Genomic DNA, 17,526 nt, shown 5'->3' on the forward strand with positions numbered 1-17,526 from the left:
TCACAGCCACCTCCAACTCCTGGGCTTAAGTGATTCTTCTGCCTCCATCTCCCAAGTAGCGGGGACTACAGGTGCCCACCACAATGCCCAGCTATTTTTTGGTTGCAGCCATCGTTGTTTGGCAGGCCTGGGCTGGATTTGAACCCGCCAGCTCAGGAGTATGTGGCTGGCACCTTAGCCGCTTGAGCCACAGATGCTGAGCCTTTTATTTTGTATATATATACATATTTTTTTTTTTTTTGAGACATAGTCTCACTATGTCGCCCTCAATAGAGTGCTGTGTCATCGCAGTTCGCAGCAACCTCAAACTCTTGGGGTTAAGCAAGTCTCTTGCCTCAGCCTCCCAAGTAGCTGGGACTACAGGCACCTGCCACAATGCCCAGCTATTTTTTGGTTGGAGTTGTCATTGTTTGGCAGGCCCAGGCTGGGTTTGAATCCACCAGTTTGGTGTATGTGGCTGGCGCCCTAGCCGCTGAGCCTATTCATTCATTTTTAATCTAAATGATTGTAAATGGCATTGTGTTTTTGACTTTGGTTTCCTCGTGTTGATTGTTAGTCTGTAGAAATGTGATGAATACTTTGTATTCACCTGGTATCCTGAGACCTCATTGAACTCAGTCTTAGGGGTTTGTTTGGGGTTTTTGTTTTTGTTGTAAATTCCATGGAATTATCTACATAGACCATCCATTCACCTGCAAATGCAAATTTTAATTCAGGCTGGTGGATCATGCTTGAAATTCCACAGACCAAGAGGCTGAGATGGGATGATCACTGGAGATGGTTGTGAGCTGAATGTGCCGCTCCACTCCAGCAGGCTTCAGAGTGAGACCATGGTTCCAAAAAAAAAAAAAATAGTGATTTAAATTCAAAATGATCACAGACATAAGTGTAAAAGTAGGAACATCTACAAATTATAGAAGAAAACATGAGACAATTTTCAGGACCTAAAGTTTGGGGTAGAAGAACCCTTAGACATGATAGGAAAAGCATAATACACAAAAATTGAAACTGATAATTTGGACGTCATCAAAATTAAAAACTTTTTTTCAGAAAAAGATCACATTAAGGCCAGTTACCAGGACTCATGTCTGTAATCCTAGCACTCTGGGAGGCAGAAGCGGGTGGATTGCCTTAGCTCACAGGTTCACGGCCAGCCTGAGCAAGAGTGAGATCCCCGCTCCCTCAAAAAATAGCTGGGCATTTTGGCCAGCGCCTGCAGTCCCAGCTACTTGGGAGGCAGAGACAAGATAATTGCTTGAGCTCAAGAGTTTGAGGCTGCTGTGAGCTATGACACTATGGCACTCTACCAAGGGTGACAAAGTGAGACTCTCTCTGTCTAAATAAATAAACAAGTAAATAAATAAAAAAAAATCAGGGCCAGGGCAGTGCCTTTGGCACAGTCGGTAAGGCACCAGCCCCATGTACCACGAGTGGTGAGTTCAAACCCGGCCCCAGCTGAACTGCAACAAAAAAATAGCCGTATGTTGTGGTGGGCGCCTGTAGTCCCAGCTACTCCGGAGGCTGAGGCATGAGAATCACGTAAGCCCAGGAATTGGAGGTTGCTGTGAGCTGTGTGACGCCACGGCACTCTACTGAGGGTGACAAAGTGAGACTCTGTCTCTACAAAAAAAAAAAAAAAAAAAATCAGGGGCCAGACTTGGTACCTCACACCTGCACACCTGTAATCCTAGCACTTTGAGAAGCCAAGGCAGGTGGATTGTCTGAGCTCAGGAGTTTGAGACCAACATGAGCAAGACAAAGATCCCGTCTCTAAAAATAATGAAAGGTTACAGAGCCAAAGATGAAAGACTATTCCGAGGCACGTGAGGAAAGGAAAATGGAGGCCCAGTTTGTGCAATTAAAGTGGCTTTATTCCAGCTGGATGCAGGTGGGGTAAGATTTCCAACTGGGCAGGGAAGAAATCCACACATAGGTAATGGCGAAGGGGGGAGGGGAGGTTTAAAGGTCAGGAAGGTGAAGGTCAGGACATTCCCTTTCCTGGGTTGGACATCTGTTGGAAGGGTGGGGGTTGGCCCATTTACCTTTCCCAGGTGGGACATCCCATGGGGTAGGGTATGGGGTTGATTCTTTCAGGCAGGTCCATCCTATTTGGGCGGGGTTTGATCCTATCAGGCCTTCTTGCCGGTGCCAGCTAGTTGGGAGGCTGAGGCAAGAGGATCACTTGAGCCCAAGAGTTTGAGGTTGCTGTGAGCTATAAGGCCATCGCACTCTACCAAGAACGACAAAGTGAAAGTCTCACAAATAAAAGAAAATGAAACACTTCAATATAAACTTAAGAAAATGTATACAATCTCTGCTGAAATTACAAAACATGTATGAAAGAAATCAGTGAAGATCTAGTGGAGAGATGTACCATGTACACAGATCCAAGGCTTAGTGAACACAGTAAAGATGTCAGTTATCCCCAGATTGATCTATACTTTAATACAATTTCTATCAAAATCTTTGTAAAGTTTTTTTTTGGGGGGGGGTCTTACTGTACCGCCCTCAGGTAGATGCCATGACGTCACACCGCTCACAGCAACCTCTAACTTTTGGGCTTACGCGATTCTCTTGCCTCAGCCTCCCAAGCAGCTGGGACTACAGGCGCCCGCCACAACGCCTGGCTATTTTTTTTGTTGCAGTTTTGGCTGGGGCTGGGCTTGAACCCGCCTCCCTCAGCATATGGGGCCGGCGTGCCACTCACTGAGCCACAGGTGCAGCCCGGAAAGTTTTTTTGTATACAGACCTATTCTAAAAGGTATATGGAGAGCCCTGGGTTGAATAATCATGAAAGAGAGCAAAGTGGGAGGGCAGGCCCTCCTTGAGTTAAGGCTTTCTGAACAGCTGCACTTCAAGGACAAATGCACCAGCAGCCTCAACTGCAAATACTTTTTGACAACTGTGCTATTGTGGGTCAGAGGACCTGTTTCCATTCCTTGGTTGAGCTTTTAGCTCGACTGAGGCACAGTTGTAATTGAAAGCAAAAATGAATGTAAACGAAATAAAACTGGAGCAGCACAGGCAACATGAACAGAGAGCAAAAAGTAACCTGCACAAGATTCAGTGTAACAAAGAGAAATTTTATTTGGGAAGAACAAAAAAAATATTTATAGTCCCAGCTGCTGAGAGGGAGGCTGAGTCAAGAGAATCGCGTAAGCCCAAGAGTTAGAGGTTGCAGTGAGCCGTGTGACGCCACAGCACTCTACCCGAGGGCGGTACAGTGAGACTCTATGTCTCTACAAAAAAAAAAAAAGAATATTTAGAGCACTTCCAAAGAGAGTTGGCCGTGGGTCCCTTTCAGGAAGAAGAGGTGAGAGACAGACAGAAAGGCAAAGGCCTGCAGGGGTACAAATATCCCATCCATTTGAAATTGGTTGCAAGGTTTTCAATGGCCTCTCTCATTTTCACTTGAAATGGGCTTCAGGACGCTGGCCCTCCAGATGAGCTCTTACAGCTGCAAGTCTTGCAAAACACTCTCTAACCTCCAGGCATGATTGCCCTTTTCTTTTCTTTTCTTTTTTTTTTTTGAGACAGAGCCTCAAGCTGTCACCCTGGGTAGAGTGCTATGGCATCACAGCTCACAGCAACCTCCAACTCCTGGGCTCAAGCTATTCTCCTGCCTCCGCCTCCCAAGTACCTGGGACTACAGGCGCCCGCCACAACGCTCGGTTATTTTTTTGGTTGCAGCCGTCGTTGTTGTTTGGCGGGCCCAGGCTGGATTCGAACCCTCCAGCTAAGGTGTATGTGGCTGGCGCTTTAGCCGCTTGAGCCACAGGCGCCAAGCCGTTTGTCCTTTTCTTTTTTTTTTTTTTTTTTTTTTTTTTTTGTAGAGACAGAGTCTCACTGTACCGCCCTTGGTAGAGTGCCGTGGCGTCACCCGGCTCACAGCAACCTCTAACTCCTGGGCTTACGCGATTCTCTTGCCTCAGCCTCCAGAGCAGCTGGGACCACAGGCGCCTGCCACAACGCCCGGCTATTTTTTTGTTGCAGTTTGGCCGGGGCTGGGCTTGAACCCGCCACCCTCGGCATATGGGGCCGGCGCCCTACCCGTTGAGCCACAGGTGCCGCCCCGTTTGTCCTTTTCTATTGGTCACTGATTGTCTGTTTCTATTGGTTATTGGTTACCTAGGTTACTTCATACCCCCATTCTTTTTTTTTTTTTTGTAGAGACAGAGTCTCACTATCGCCCGCGGGTAGAGTGCCGTGGCGTCACATGGCTCACAGCAACCTCTAACTCTTGGGCTTACGCGATTCTCCTGCCTCAGCCTCCCGAGCAGCCGGGACTACAGGCGCCCGCCACAACGCCCGGCTATTTTTGACATCTTTTTTTTTAATAGAGACAGAGTCTTACTTTATCACCCTCGGTAGAGTGCTATGGCGTCACAGCTGACAGCAACCTCCAACTCCTGGGCTTAAGTGATTCTCTTGCCTCAGCCTCCCGAGTAGCTGGGACTACAGGCGCCCGCCATAACGCCTATTTTTTTGTTGCAGTTTGGCCGGGTCTGGGTTTGAACCCGCCACCCTCGGGATATAGGGCCGGCGCCCTACTCACTGAGCACAGGCGCCGCCCATACCCACATTCTTATGGGCCCTCAAGATTTCCTGATTCCACAGGCTTTCCTCTCATCCCCTTGACTCCTCTTAGTGTACCTTCTCCTGTGCAAAAGCAATTTATGGAGGAATTTAATGTCTTTTCATTACGTAAACGGCGCGGGAACAACGCAATACCCATAGGCAAAACCCAACAGTACGTTCTCCAGCTTATCTCCCGGGCCATCAGTGTTCACGTTTCTGAAAAGGTGAGGAGTCCACAGAGCGCCGGAACCAGCCCAGAAGGCCCAATAAGGAGGGCGGCCCGACAGCGCCGGACAGGCGAGAAAAACCACGCCCATATATTTGCAGATGGGGCGGGACAGGACTGGGACCGCGCCCTGGTCACGCCATTTCCGCCGGAAGCTCGAGTTTTCGGTTTCCTGTCGGAATGTGTACTGCAAGTCCGGAAGTTGTGTTTCTGCAAGGGAAAGTACCGCAGACTCTGAAAGTTACTTTATGAAATTGGGTAGGGCCACTCAGGGATGAACTCTAAATGGAAACTGCGGCGAAATCGGTCCTGGGCGTAAAGCAGCTGGTGGCGAGCGGAAGACGACATTCTCTGTTCCGGAACGAAGGCCTAGCACACAGGCTGTTTCTGGGAGGCCCGTAGTCGTTGCACCACCGTGCCCCGCCCCTCGCGCAGCCACGTCTCCGCTGGAGCAGTCGGGCTGGGCGGCTGCCGCGGCTTCCGCAGCGTTAGGGTGAGGGTCGCGGGGGCTGCGGCTCCCCGGAGCCGGGCTCTAGCCGAGCAAGGGCCCGGGAGGCCCAAGAGTTGGCGGCGGAGGGCGGGCGAGGGGCAACCAGCGAGCGACGGCGGGGCCTGGGCGCGGCTGTCCCCTGGAGCGCTGCGGTGACGGCGGTTCTAGTCACCCTCACTGCCGGTAGCCTCGGGGACAGCTTTCAGCCTTTAGAGGAGCAGCCTGTCTGGAACTTGATATACTTGAGTCCTCAGGAACGCTCACTAGCGCCTAATAGGATGTGATTTACCCCAGAGGCATCTACTCGTGCTGTTCAGGGCAGTGCTTGTGTTTTAAGTCTTGTCTTTTGCAGTTTTTTTGTTTTGTTTTCTTTTTTTTTTAAGAGACGAGGTCTCGCTATGTCGCCTTAGGTAGAATGCTGTGACCCGATCATAGCTCATTGCAGCCTGGAACGCCTAGGCTCACTCGGTCCTTCTCAACCTCCTGAGTAGCCAGATGCCATTTGCTCTTAATGACAAACGTGACTTGGTGTGGGGCAATTCGGGTGCAGCCGCGTTTTAAAGAACCCATGTACTTCTCTGTTTGCCTCCGTCTCTGGCAGACTTTATTTCTCTGTTTTAGATGTTCACAGATGTTTCACTGGTTCAGTGCACTTATTGTCCGGAAGGAGTGGGTCCAGGCAGCCAGGCATTGTCACTAATATGAACATTTCGACCTTCATTCACCTAATTAATTAAGACAGAGTTTCACTCTGTTGCTTTGGGTAGAGTGCAGTGGCATCCTAGCTCATAGCAACGTCAAACTCTTGAGCGCAAGTGATCCTCTTGCTTCTTCCTCCCGAATAGCTGGGAATACAGGCATGTGCTACAATGCCTAATTTTTCTATTTTTAGTAGAGGCCTAGCTCTTCCTCAGGCTAGTCTCAAACTCCTGAGCTCAGGCAGTCCACCTGCCTTGGTTTCCCAGAGTGCTAGGATTATAGGTGTGAACCACTGTGCCTGGCCATTCCCCACATTTATTGAGGTGTAAATTCATTGTAGGTAGGCCCTGGGATACAGTGTGGAAGTCTTGTCAAGGTCCCTGCCCTCACTGAGCTCACTTAGCAGAGGCACACATGAGGTCATTACTGAGAATACTGATGGTGATCCGTGCCGGGTAAACTACTTTAAATTGTGTGGGAAGACCCACAAGGGAGGTGACTTTTGTGCCAAGCCCTGTATGACAAGCTAGCCATGCAAAATTGTGAGAAAAGAGCCTTTAAAGCTGAACAGGAACAGGGTCTTCAAGACCCTGACGAAGGAGTAAGTTTAGGGCTAGTGTGCAGTGAAAAAGGAGAAAAGTTACAAGGGTAAAGGTGTGGATATAGGCAGGAGCCAGATCACATGTAGCTTCATAGTTCATGGTAAGAAATTGAATTTAAGGGCGGCGCCTGTGGCTCAGTGAGTAGGGCGCCGGCCCCATATGCCGAGGGTGGCGGGTTCAAACCCAGCCCCGGCCAAACTGCAACAAAAAAATAGCCGGGCTTTGTGGCGGGCGCCTGTAGTCCCAGCTGCTCGGGAGGCTGAGGCAAGAGAATCGCGTAAGCCCAAGAGTTAGAGGGTGCTGTGAGCCGTGTGACGCCACGGCACTCTACCCAAGGGCGGTACAATGAGACTCTGTCTCTACAAAAAAAAAAAAAGAAATTGAATTTAATTGTCATTGGGACATTGTAAAACATTTACAGGTGACTCACAGTTGGTTTTTTTTTTACTTTTTAATGTCATGAATATAGTTCCTTATAACCCTTTAACGGCTTTCAGTTATAGTATGTTTTGAATGGCAAGAAAAGGAAATAAGTTGTCTGATATTACTCAGATTCAAAAGTAGCCTTTTTTTGCACAGTTGCCTTAAGAAACAGTGTACTTTCTCAAGTAAGAGTATCTTCAGTTGGCTTTTACCCTTTTTGACAAGCAATGATTAAAGGGAAATGAACAATAATTGCTACCGTTCTATTGGATGCAGGACAGACCCTATGCCTTATTGCATTTAATCTTGGCAGAAATTTTACATTGTGCTTCTCATTGGTTTTCTTTTGAGGAAACAGGCTAAGAATGTGTAGGAAATCTTGGAAAAGTCTTACAGCTGAGAGGAGTCAGGCTATGAATCAGTGGAGTCCCTGTTGTGTAGTGGCATGAGGCTTCCTTTTGGCTTCACTTTGTATATAGGGCTCTGTATATAGGTATCTTTGGATGCTAGTGAAGCCTCAATCAGGTTGAAGGAATTATCTTAGGGAAATCCTGTTTTATTTTTGGATATGCTCTATTTCTATTTGCTGATATGAACAACTTAAATAAGGTGGGGTTATTGGAGCTTTAATGTGTGTTTATGGAATTCATGTAATCTAAGTGGAAGCTGGAAGTCCTGCTGGCATCTGAGCTAGTGGTTTTTCAGTGTGAGATTATTTTTTTTTTGTTTTTTTTTTTTGTAGAGGCAGAGTCTTACTTTATCGCCCTTGGTAGAGTGCCGTGGTGTCACACAGCTCACAGCAACCTCCCAACTCCTGAGCTTAGGCGGTTCTCTTGCCTCAGCCTCCCGAGTAGCTGGGACTACAGGCGTCCTCCACAACACCTGGCTATTTTTTTGTTGCAGTTTGGCCGGAGCTGGGCTTGAACCCACCACCCTCCGTATATGGGGCCAGCGCCCTACCCACTGAGCCACAGGCGCCGCCCAGTGTGAGATTGGGTTGAACCTCAAATTAGAGGTAGTTTTCAAAGTTCTGAGTGATAGCTTTGTCCTGTCTTTTCCCGCTAGGAAACAGGAATGCTGGTGGTCAAAAATAATACTATTTAAGATTGAACTTTCATTTTTCTTTTTCTTTTTTTTTTTTTTTGCAGTTTTTGGCCAGGGCTGGGCTTGAACCCGCCACCTCCGGCATATGGGGCCAGCGCCCTGCTCCTTTGAGCTACAGGCACCGCCCTCATTTTTCTTTTTCAATCATAAAGTGGAATGCCTGTTACTAATAACAGCTTCCTTGTGACACACCTCCAGCTGTCTGATCCTCCTTTAACTTCTCAGAGATTTGCTTTTGTCAGCGTTCTGAGGTAATGAGCCCCTGAACGACCAAGCCATGCTAACTAAAACTCAACTGAGACTGAAGATAGACAGAGAATGCCCATTTATTGCCCTACAAAGAGAAGTAACACTGTCAGTAGACTCCACCTTGGGTACAATCAGTGTGTTCTGTCTCTAGCCCAGCTTCAGGAGGAGCTGCACATAAGCAGAAACTGTCTGGAGCTGCCAGAATAAGTCACAGTCACGAGGTCTCCATTCTGGGTGGGGGTAGGGCTGCTTGAGAATCACAAGGTTTCTTGTTTAGTAAGAAATCAGAATGAAGGGAATTCAATGAGTGGAATCTGTGATGGCCTTTGTTGCCATGTTTGGTGTGACTTCTCTGTGGAACTTGAATATCCTGGGCTAATGTTTCTCTTTCCTGGGCAGTGTTAAGGATAGGCATTGTCACTGTTTGCTTCTGTGACAGTTCTCTTCTGCATATTCTGTCTTTAATGGCTAAGTCTGGTCCTGCTGGTTGTCTCAGGTCTCAGTCTTCCTTCCCATTCAGGTGATGTTTATTTCAGCTGTGGCCTTTATAGCCTGCTATTCTCATTTGTAACTCCCAGGGGCACTCTTTGTCCCTCATTAAAACTGGAGTTCCCAGGTATTTTCAGTGGGAAAGATTAAGAGGTTTTCTGTATTTTAAAGGTGTTATTGATGCTCTAGGATTCAAATAATTTATAAGGGACTTGGCAGAGCCAAAGATTTAATTCAGTAACTTGTGTTGAGTATGAGTGTAGAGTGTTTGAGGGAGTGGGGACACAGACTTGGAATGATAGTTTTTGTTTTCCAGGATCTTACTATGTAATGGACACACACAGTTGCAAGCATGACAGGCTGTGGTTAACAGGCATACATGAGGTATAGTGATAGCAGAAGGGAGTTACAAGGCACTTTACCTGCAAGGCCAGGGAAGACTTCCAAGGCAGTGCCTAGTGTAGACTTGCAAGGATGGTGGGGTTTGCCTGGTGATCAAGGGGAGAAGGACATTCTTAGCAGAGGGGCCAGAACTGCAGTCACAGACATAGGAAGAACTTTTTATCTGGGCATGTGAGCATTATAGCAACAGACAGTGATGTAGATATCACCCCCTGCACCCCCACCCTCACCCCCACAAGGTGGAGGCAAAGACATATTAAAGCAAAATACATTTTCTATTGCTAAGGACACTTTCAAGATAACCAGTCCAACAGCATACCAGTATTCAGTGACAGAGTCCACATTTCCCCATGTTTGTGTCTACATTTCCATCTATAATTCACCTGTCCTCGAAGTGGCAAATCTGTGATGATGGGGCCACCTTGGCCTTTGTTTTGCTGAGGTGCCTTACCTTTTTCAGTGTGTGTCTTCTCCAGTATCATGCCATGGCTTGGCTGGCTTTCCACCAGCCATCCTAGGACTTGCTGGGTTTGTTGCTGAGGGTCAGGCTTGGTGGATATTACAGTGGTTTTGTTTTGATTTTCAGAGGGTTCTGTGCAGTGTGTACAGACAGCTGTGTTGCCCAAATCTCTGCCCAGGCTTTGGGGCCTGTTCATCCACTCCCTGTACCCAGAAAAATCTCCAGGGATGAAAGACATTATTAATAACTATAAGACAAAAATGAGATTGAGAATTTGTCGCACAAAGGATTAGTTTTTGGCCAGCCTCAGTAACTTCCTTCATTTGTGTGATTCAGGCACTGTTTTAGTTTTTTTGTTTGTTTGTTTTTTTTATTGTTGGGGATTCATTGAGGGTACAATAAGCCAGGTTACACTGATTGCAATTGTTAGGTAAAGTCCCTCTTGCAATCATGTCTTACTGTTTTAGTTTTTAAATATTTATATTTGCTCGGCACCATGAGTCAGACTAATTTCCAGAGTCTTTTTTTTTGTTTGGGGTAGTTTTTTTTTTTTTTTGTAGATACAGAGTTTCACCTCGGTAGAGTGCCGTGGCGTCACACAGCTCACAGCAACCTCCAACTCCTGGGCCTAGGCGATTCTCCTGCCTCAGTCTCCCGAGTAGCTGGGACTACAGGCGCCCGCCACAATGCCCAGCTATTTTTTTGTTGCAGTTTGGCCGGGGCCGGGTTTGAACCTGCCACCCTCGGTATATGGGGCCAGCGCCCTGCTCACTGAGCCACAGGCGCCGCCCCTGTTTGGGGTAGTTTTTAAGTAGCTATATTGGATTTATAGTTTCAAATGTTATCACTCATTTTTTGTCTTTCTTTTTTTTTTGGCTTAGGCGATTCTTTTGCCTCCAGCCTCCCAAGTAGCTGGGACTACAGGCGCCTGCCACAACGCCCGGCTATTTTTTTATGGTTATTGTTGGCATTGTTGTCTGGCAGGCCCAGGATGGATTCCAACGGTCTGCTCCGGTGCATGTGGCTGCTGCCCCAGCTGCCAAGCCACAGGCGTCGAGCCGTGTTATCACTTATTTCTATTAACGGTACTTTCGAGTTACCCTTAATGCTAGTTTTACACTGTACTAGTCATTGACAGTCAGTAGATGGGGTTACACCTACCACCAATGGATGACTTCTTTCCCTGGTAAAGAGTAATAAGATGGCTGATAATGTGACAGTGAAGGGTGCTAGACCAACTCTCTTCGAGTCAGCAGCACACTCCTTGTTGAGGGCCACCTATGTGGCTTCTTGTCTATAATTTCTGTATGGGATTTGTAAGCTACAGATGAAGCTTCCGTAATGTTTATCATGAAGCATGTGAAACAGAGAACATAATATAGGATAACATGAAACTTATTTTATCTATTTATTTTAAGACAGAGTCTCACTCTGTTGCCTAGGCTAGAGTGCAGTGGCATCAGCTTAGCTCACAGTAACCTCAAATTCCTGGACTAAGGCAATCCTGCCTCAGCCTCCAGAGTAGCTGGGACTACAGGTGTCTCCCACAACACCCAGCTAATTTTTGTTTCTTTTTTTTTTTTTTTTAAGAGATAGAGTCTTACTTTGTCACCCTCGGTAGAGTGCTCTGGCGTCACAGCTCACAGCAACCTCCAGCTCTTGGGCTTAGGCGATTCTCTTGCCTCAGCCTCCAAAAGCTGGGACTACAGGCACCTGCCATAAGGCCCAGCTATTTTTTTTTTTTTTTTTGAGACAGAGCCTCAAGCTGTTGCCCTGTGTAGAGTGCTATGGCATCGTAGCTCACAGCAACCTCAAACTCCTGGGCTCAAGCGAGTCTCCTGTCTCCACCTCCCAAGTAGCTGGGACTACAGGTGCCCACCACAACACCCGGCTATTTTTTGGTTGCAGCTGTCATTGTTGTTTGGTGGGCCCAGGCTGGATTCGAACCCGCCAGCTCAGATGTATGTGGCTGGTGCCTTAGCTGCTTGAGCCGCAGGCGCTGAGCCCCAGCTATTTTTTTTTGTTGCAGTTTGGCCAGGGCTGGGTTTGAACCTGCCACCCTTGGTATATGGGGCCAGCGCCCTACTCACTGAGCCACAGGCACCACCCATAATTTTTCTTTTTCTTTTTTTTTTTTATACAGATGCCGTGTCTTGCTCTTGCTGAGGCTGGTCTGAAACTCCTGAGCGCAAGTGATCCTCCCACCTGGACCTACCAAAGTGCTGGGATTATAGGCATAAACTACCACGCCCAGCTGAAATTTACTTTTTTTTTTTTTTTTTTGAGACAGAGTCTTACTTTGTCCCCCTTGGTAGAGGGCTGTGACCTTCTGTGAGTGCTGCTGTCATGGCAACCTCAAACTCCTGGGCTCAAGCGATTCTCTTGCCTCAGCCTCCCAAGTAGCTGGGACTGCAGGTGCCTGCCACAATGCTAGGCTATTGTTTGGTTGTAGTTGTCATTGTTTATCAGGCCCAGGCCGGGCTTCAACCTGCCAGCCTTGGTGTGTCCGGCGCCCTACTCATTTGAGCTACAGGCGCTGAGCCCTGAAATTTACTGTAAAGGAAGTAGGATGGGCATGGTGACTCACACCTGTAATCTCAGCATTCTGGGAGGCTGAGGCAGGTGGATCGCTTGTTCTCAGGAGTTCCAGAACAGCCTGAGCAAGAGTGAGATTCCATATCTACTAAAAATAGAAAAATTAACCAGGTGTTGTGGTGGGCGCATGTAATCCATCCTACTAGGGAGGCTGAGGCAAGAGGATCGCTTGAGCCCAAGAGTTTGAGATTGCTGTGAGCTAGGATGCCAGGGCACTCTACCTAGCTAGAGTGAGACTCTGTCTCAAAAAAACAAAAAAGAATAGAAACTTATTCTAGTATTGTATCTGCTGATAAGGAAATAAATTAAAAATAACCTTAGTACATTTCAAAGTTGATAACTAATTGCCAAACTTCAGGCAAAGTTTTAGTCCCTTAAATCTATGATTCTTTTTTTTTGTTTTTGAGACAGAGTCTCACCATGTCACCCTCTGCAGGGTGCAGTGGTGTCACAGCTCACAGCAATCTCAAACTCTTGGGCCTAAGCGATTCTCTTCCCTCAGCCTCCCAAATAGCTGGGACCATAGGTGCCCATTACAATGCCCACCTATTTTGTTATTGTTGTTGCAGTTGTCATTTTTTAGTTGGCCTGGGCCACCACCCTCAATGTATGGCTGGTGTAACCACTGTGCTACAAGCGCTGGGCCTAGTTCCTTAAATCTAGCAGATAGGGAAACTCGCCGGCCGCGAATTCAGGAGGCGGGTGGCCAGTATGCAAATGTCTAGCAGGGGCCGGGCCCGCCACCCACTCCCGGGATAAGAGACGGGGCGGGACGCTCGGGCCGCAGAAGCCACCGCCTCCCAAGAGCCGGCCGTGCGCTCCGCCCCGCAGCCCGCCGGCTCCCGCCGTCAGGAGGCGCTTGGAGGAGGCGACCGGAGGGGGGGAACCGCGGGGGAAGGCGTGGGCGCACTATTGTCCCAGCCAGCAGAGAGACCCGACGGTAGAGGTCCCCCACGCGACCCCCAAACTACGCCCCAGGCCACCAAGTAACTGGATAAGAGAAGACTGGAAGCCTGTCAGAGTTTTGGTTAATTTCTGCCCCTGGCGACGAGGAAAATTTACAAGCTCTGGAGAGGATGAACACTGTAACCTCCAAGTCCAACCTGTCTTACAATACCAAATTCACGATTCCTGACTTCAAGGTGGGCACCTTGGATTCCCCGGTTGGCCTCTCTGATGAGTTGGGAAAGTCGACACCTTTGCTGAAAGCCTCATAAAGAGGATGGCCCAGAGTGTGGCAGAAGTCATGGACGATTCAAAGGGGAAGGTCCAGGAGAACCTTCTGACCAATGGAGTTGATTTGACATCCTTTGTGACCCACTTTGAATGGGACATGGCCAAATACCCCGCAAAGCAGCCGCTCGTGGGTGTGGTGGACACAGCGAAGCAACTGGCACAGATTGAGACAGACCTGAAGACCCAGATGGCCGCCTATAACACTCTGAAGACAACCTTAGAGAACCTGGAGAAGAAGTCCATGGGGAACCTATTCACCCAGACATTGAGTGACACTGTGAGCAAGGAAGACTTTGTGCTGGATTCTGAATATCTCATCACCCTCCTTGTCATCGTCCCCAAACCAAGCTACACACAATGGCAAAAAACCTACGAATCTCTCTCAGACATGGTAGTTCCTCGGTCAACTGAATTGATTGCTGAGGACAATGAGGGTGGCCTCTTCACAGTGACTCTGTTTCGAAAAGTGATTGACGATTTCAAAAGCAAAGCCAAAGAAAACAAGTTCACTGTCCGTGAATTTTACTATGATGAGAATGAAATTAAAAGGGAAAGGGAGGAGATGACCCGACTGATGTCTGATAAGAAGCTGCAGTTTGGCCCCTTGCTGCGCTGGCTCAAGGTGAACTTCAGCGAAGCCTTCATTGCCTGGATCCACATAAAGGCCCTGAGAGTATTTGTGGAGTCCGTGCTCAGGTATGGACTGCCAGTGAACTTTCAGGCAGTGCTCCTGAAGCCACATAAGAAGTCATCCGCCAAATGTCTAAGGGAAGTTCTGAACTCTGTCTTTAGACACCTGGATAAAGTGGCTACCATCAGTATACTGGATGCATCTGTGGAGATCCCTGGATTACAACTCAATAACCAAGACTATTTTCCTTACGTCTACTTCCGTAATGACCTTAGTCTTCCTGACTAGAACGGTTAGGCTGGCACCACTTTCACTGCAGATAAACACAGATGCCTCTTTCCTTAGCCAGAGAATAGTTTTAATGTCCTACAGAATTTAGATTCTTCAGAGAAATTGCTCACAAAAGTTAGTTACAGTTGTTATTTTTTTTTTTTAAGTTACAATAAAATGCATTCAAGTCCTTTGAAACAAAACAAAACAAAAAAAGTCTAGCACATAGGTTGCTAGATAGCTGTTCCAGCTAGGGATGGACATAGGGTAGCCACTTGCTTTGAGGTGTTTTTTCTGGCCCCCAATTCAACCCAGGTGCCTTTCTGTCCTTGTTCCTTCCCACTTGGCTATCAAGTCTCATGGTGGCTGCTGCTTTGGTATTTGTCCCTCTAGATCTGAGCTGCCACTTTGCAAGGTGGGGCTGCCAGGCAGGAGCTGTAGCCTTTGGTACAGGCACTCCAGGTGGCCTAGGAAGGTCCTTGCTCTTCAAGCACCTAGACCTGCAAGTCCAATGTAGAACTGGCCATATGTGCCTCTTTCAAATTAATTACATTTAGGCTCAGCACCTATAGCTCAGCGGCTAGGGTGCCAGCCACTTATAACAGAACTGGTAGTTTTGAAACCCAGCCTGGGCCTGCCAAACAATGACAACTACAACCAAAAAATGGCCGGGCATTGTGGCAGGTGTTGGTAGTCCCAGCTACTTGGTAGGCTGGGGCAAGAGAATCATTTAAGCCTGAGTTTGAGGTTTCTGTGAGATGTGGCGCCACGGCACTCTACCAAGGGCGACATAAGGAGACTCTGTCTCAAAAAAAAAAATTAATTACATTTAAATAAAATTTAAAACTTAGTTCCCGAGGCCAGGTGCCTGCAGCTTACCGGCTAGGGTGCTGGCCACATACACTGGAGCTGGCAGGTTCGAACCCGGACAGGGTCTGCCAAACAACAATGGCAACTAAAACAACAACAAAAATAGCCAGGCATTGTGGCGGGCGCCTGTAGTCCCAGCTACTTGGGAGGTTGAGACAAGAGAATCACTTAAGCCCAAGAGTTTGAGGTTGCTGTGAGCTGTGATGCCATGGCACTCTACCAGGGGTGACATAGTAAAACTGTCTCCAAAAAAATGGTGGTGCCTGTGGCTCAAAGGAATAGGGCACCGGCCCCATATGCTGGAGATGGTGGGTTCGAACCAGCCCTGGCCAAAAACTGCAAAAAAAAAAGTGTTAATTTTATAATTGTTACTTCAAATCTCATAAATGAAGTTTCATAATACACTTTTCTTTTTCCATCCTATCAGGTATTATGATATTAGTTGGCTGGACATCAAGCTGCCTGTGAATCTTTAATTCTTACCTTGAAAATGGAAAACATGGTGGGGCCCTCTTTGGGAACTCTTGGCTGTTGCTGATGGCAGAAACCGAGCTCATCTGCAGTTCATGCACACTTTGGTGTTGACCCAGCCTGGGTTGTTCTGACCATGGACGGTGCAGCAACTGAGCAGGATGGCCTCTTGGAGGATGGACCCAGCAGTGGTGCTTCAGCGCTCCCTGAGGCACCCCTAGAGCCCCAGAGCTCACTGGCACTGCCTAATATGTGGGACAAGGCCCAATGTAAGTCATCAAGTTGCTCTGTGTGCTGCTAAGCAGGAGGACTGTGGTGTTGGGACATTCTGAGTGTGTTTTAGTAACTGGATGCATGTTTTTTCTCAGTGCTAACTGTAAATCAAACACTGTAGGAATTAAAAATCACTTGGTCATTGTGTGTTTGTAGGACAACAGCAGTGTTTTCCCTTAAAGCTTATATGTGTCTTTGTTGACATGTTATTGTTCCCTGTCTAAATTTCTTCCTTTTTTGGTTGGTCACTTGCCAAGTTTTTTTTTTGTTTGTTTTGTTTTTAGACAGAGTCGCAAGGTGTTGCCCTTGGTAGAGTGCTATGGCGTCACAGCTCACAGCAATCTCCAACTCTTGGGCTTACCTGATTCTCTTGTCTCAGCCTCCCAAGTAGCTGGGACTATAGGCACTCGCCACAATGCCCAGCTATTTTTTGGTTGTAGTCGTCATTGTTTGGTGCGCCCGGGCTGGATTCCAACCTACCAGCTCTGGTGTATGTGGCTGGCGCCCTAGCCGCTTGAGCTACAGGCGCCAAGACACTTGCCAAGTTTTAATAACTGGAGTTCAGAAACTGTCCAGTAGTTATCTAAGGATTATTGAGTCACAGTTTTTTTTTTTCCCTGTTTTTTTATTGTTGAGACAGAGTCTTACTCTATACCTTGAGCAGAGTGCAGTGGCATTATAGCTCCCTGCAACCTCAGACTTGGGCTGAGAGCATCCTGTTGCCTCAGCCTCCCAAAGCCGCTGGGATTACAGGTGCTTGCCTAGGCACCCGGCTGGGTTTTTCATTTTTTGGATGAGGTAGTATCTTACTTTTGCTCAGACAAGTCATTGAGTCACAGTTTAATATTATTGGCTGGGTTATCTCATGACTTCCTGGTCAGGAGGTGTCAGCACAGTGTATTATGCACTTTAAAACCATATATTATAAATATACTGATTTACTAGCAGAAATTGCATTCTAATTCTTGTGATGTCATGTTCAGGCACTTAAGATGGCTTTACTGGTTATTGCCACACCAGTGCCGGTCTCAAAAAGAAAAAAGAAGTGATGTCTATAAAGTGCTAAGTACCTGGTGGGTGTTCAGGAAGTGGTGGAGGCCATATCTGTCATCGTAATCATCATTGATGTGTTTATCCATAATTAGGCTTGTTTTTGGAAACAATAGAGTCTTTTTTTTTTTTAGAGACAGAGTTTCACTTTGTCACCCTCGGTAGAGTGATATGGCATCACAGCTCACAGCAACCTCCAGCTCTTGGGCTTAGGTGATTCTCTTTGCCTCAGCCTCCGAGTAGCTGGGACTGCAGGCGCCCACCACAGCACCTGGCTATTTTTTGTTGTTGTTGTTGTTGCAGTTTGGCTGGGGCTGCGTTTGAACCCACCACCCTCAGTATATGGGGCCAGGGCCCTACTCACTGAGCTACAGGCGCTGCCCAGAAACGGTAGAGTCTTTTTTTTTT

At 47.6% G+C, this 17,526-nt stretch overlaps 2 protein-coding genes across 3 annotated transcripts in view; both read left to right on the forward strand.

Annotated features, from left to right (window-relative positions):
- The first annotated feature begins 5,004 nt into the window (after window positions 1–5,004).
- The window catches only part of GOLGA3 (golgin A3), a 78,469-nt gene continuing 65,947 nt past the window's right edge, over window positions 5,005–17,526 (forward strand). For both annotated transcript variants that reach the window (XM_053587552.1, XM_053587553.1), the window contains exons 1-2: window positions 5,005–5,297; window positions 15,752–16,064. In XM_053587552.1, the coding sequence (XP_053443527.1) occupies window positions 15,932–16,064 (133 nt within the window). In that variant the 5' untranslated portion in view covers window positions 5,005–5,297; window positions 15,752–15,931. The remainder of the gene's footprint in view (window positions 5,298–15,751; window positions 16,065–17,526) is intronic.
- Window positions 10,714–15,625, forward strand: LOC128584377 (V-type proton ATPase subunit C 2-like). The gene is given in 4 exon segments (XM_053589365.1): window positions 10,714–10,807; window positions 13,078–13,257; window positions 13,317–13,505; window positions 13,508–15,625. Coding segments are annotated over 4 exon segments (1,428 nt in total). The 3' UTR covers window positions 14,473–15,625.

This window comes from Nycticebus coucang, chromosome 4 (genome assembly GCF_027406575.1).
Source record: "Nycticebus coucang isolate mNycCou1 chromosome 4, mNycCou1.pri, whole genome shotgun sequence".
NCBI classification, from domain to species: domain Eukaryota; kingdom Metazoa; phylum Chordata; class Mammalia; order Primates; family Lorisidae; genus Nycticebus; species Nycticebus coucang.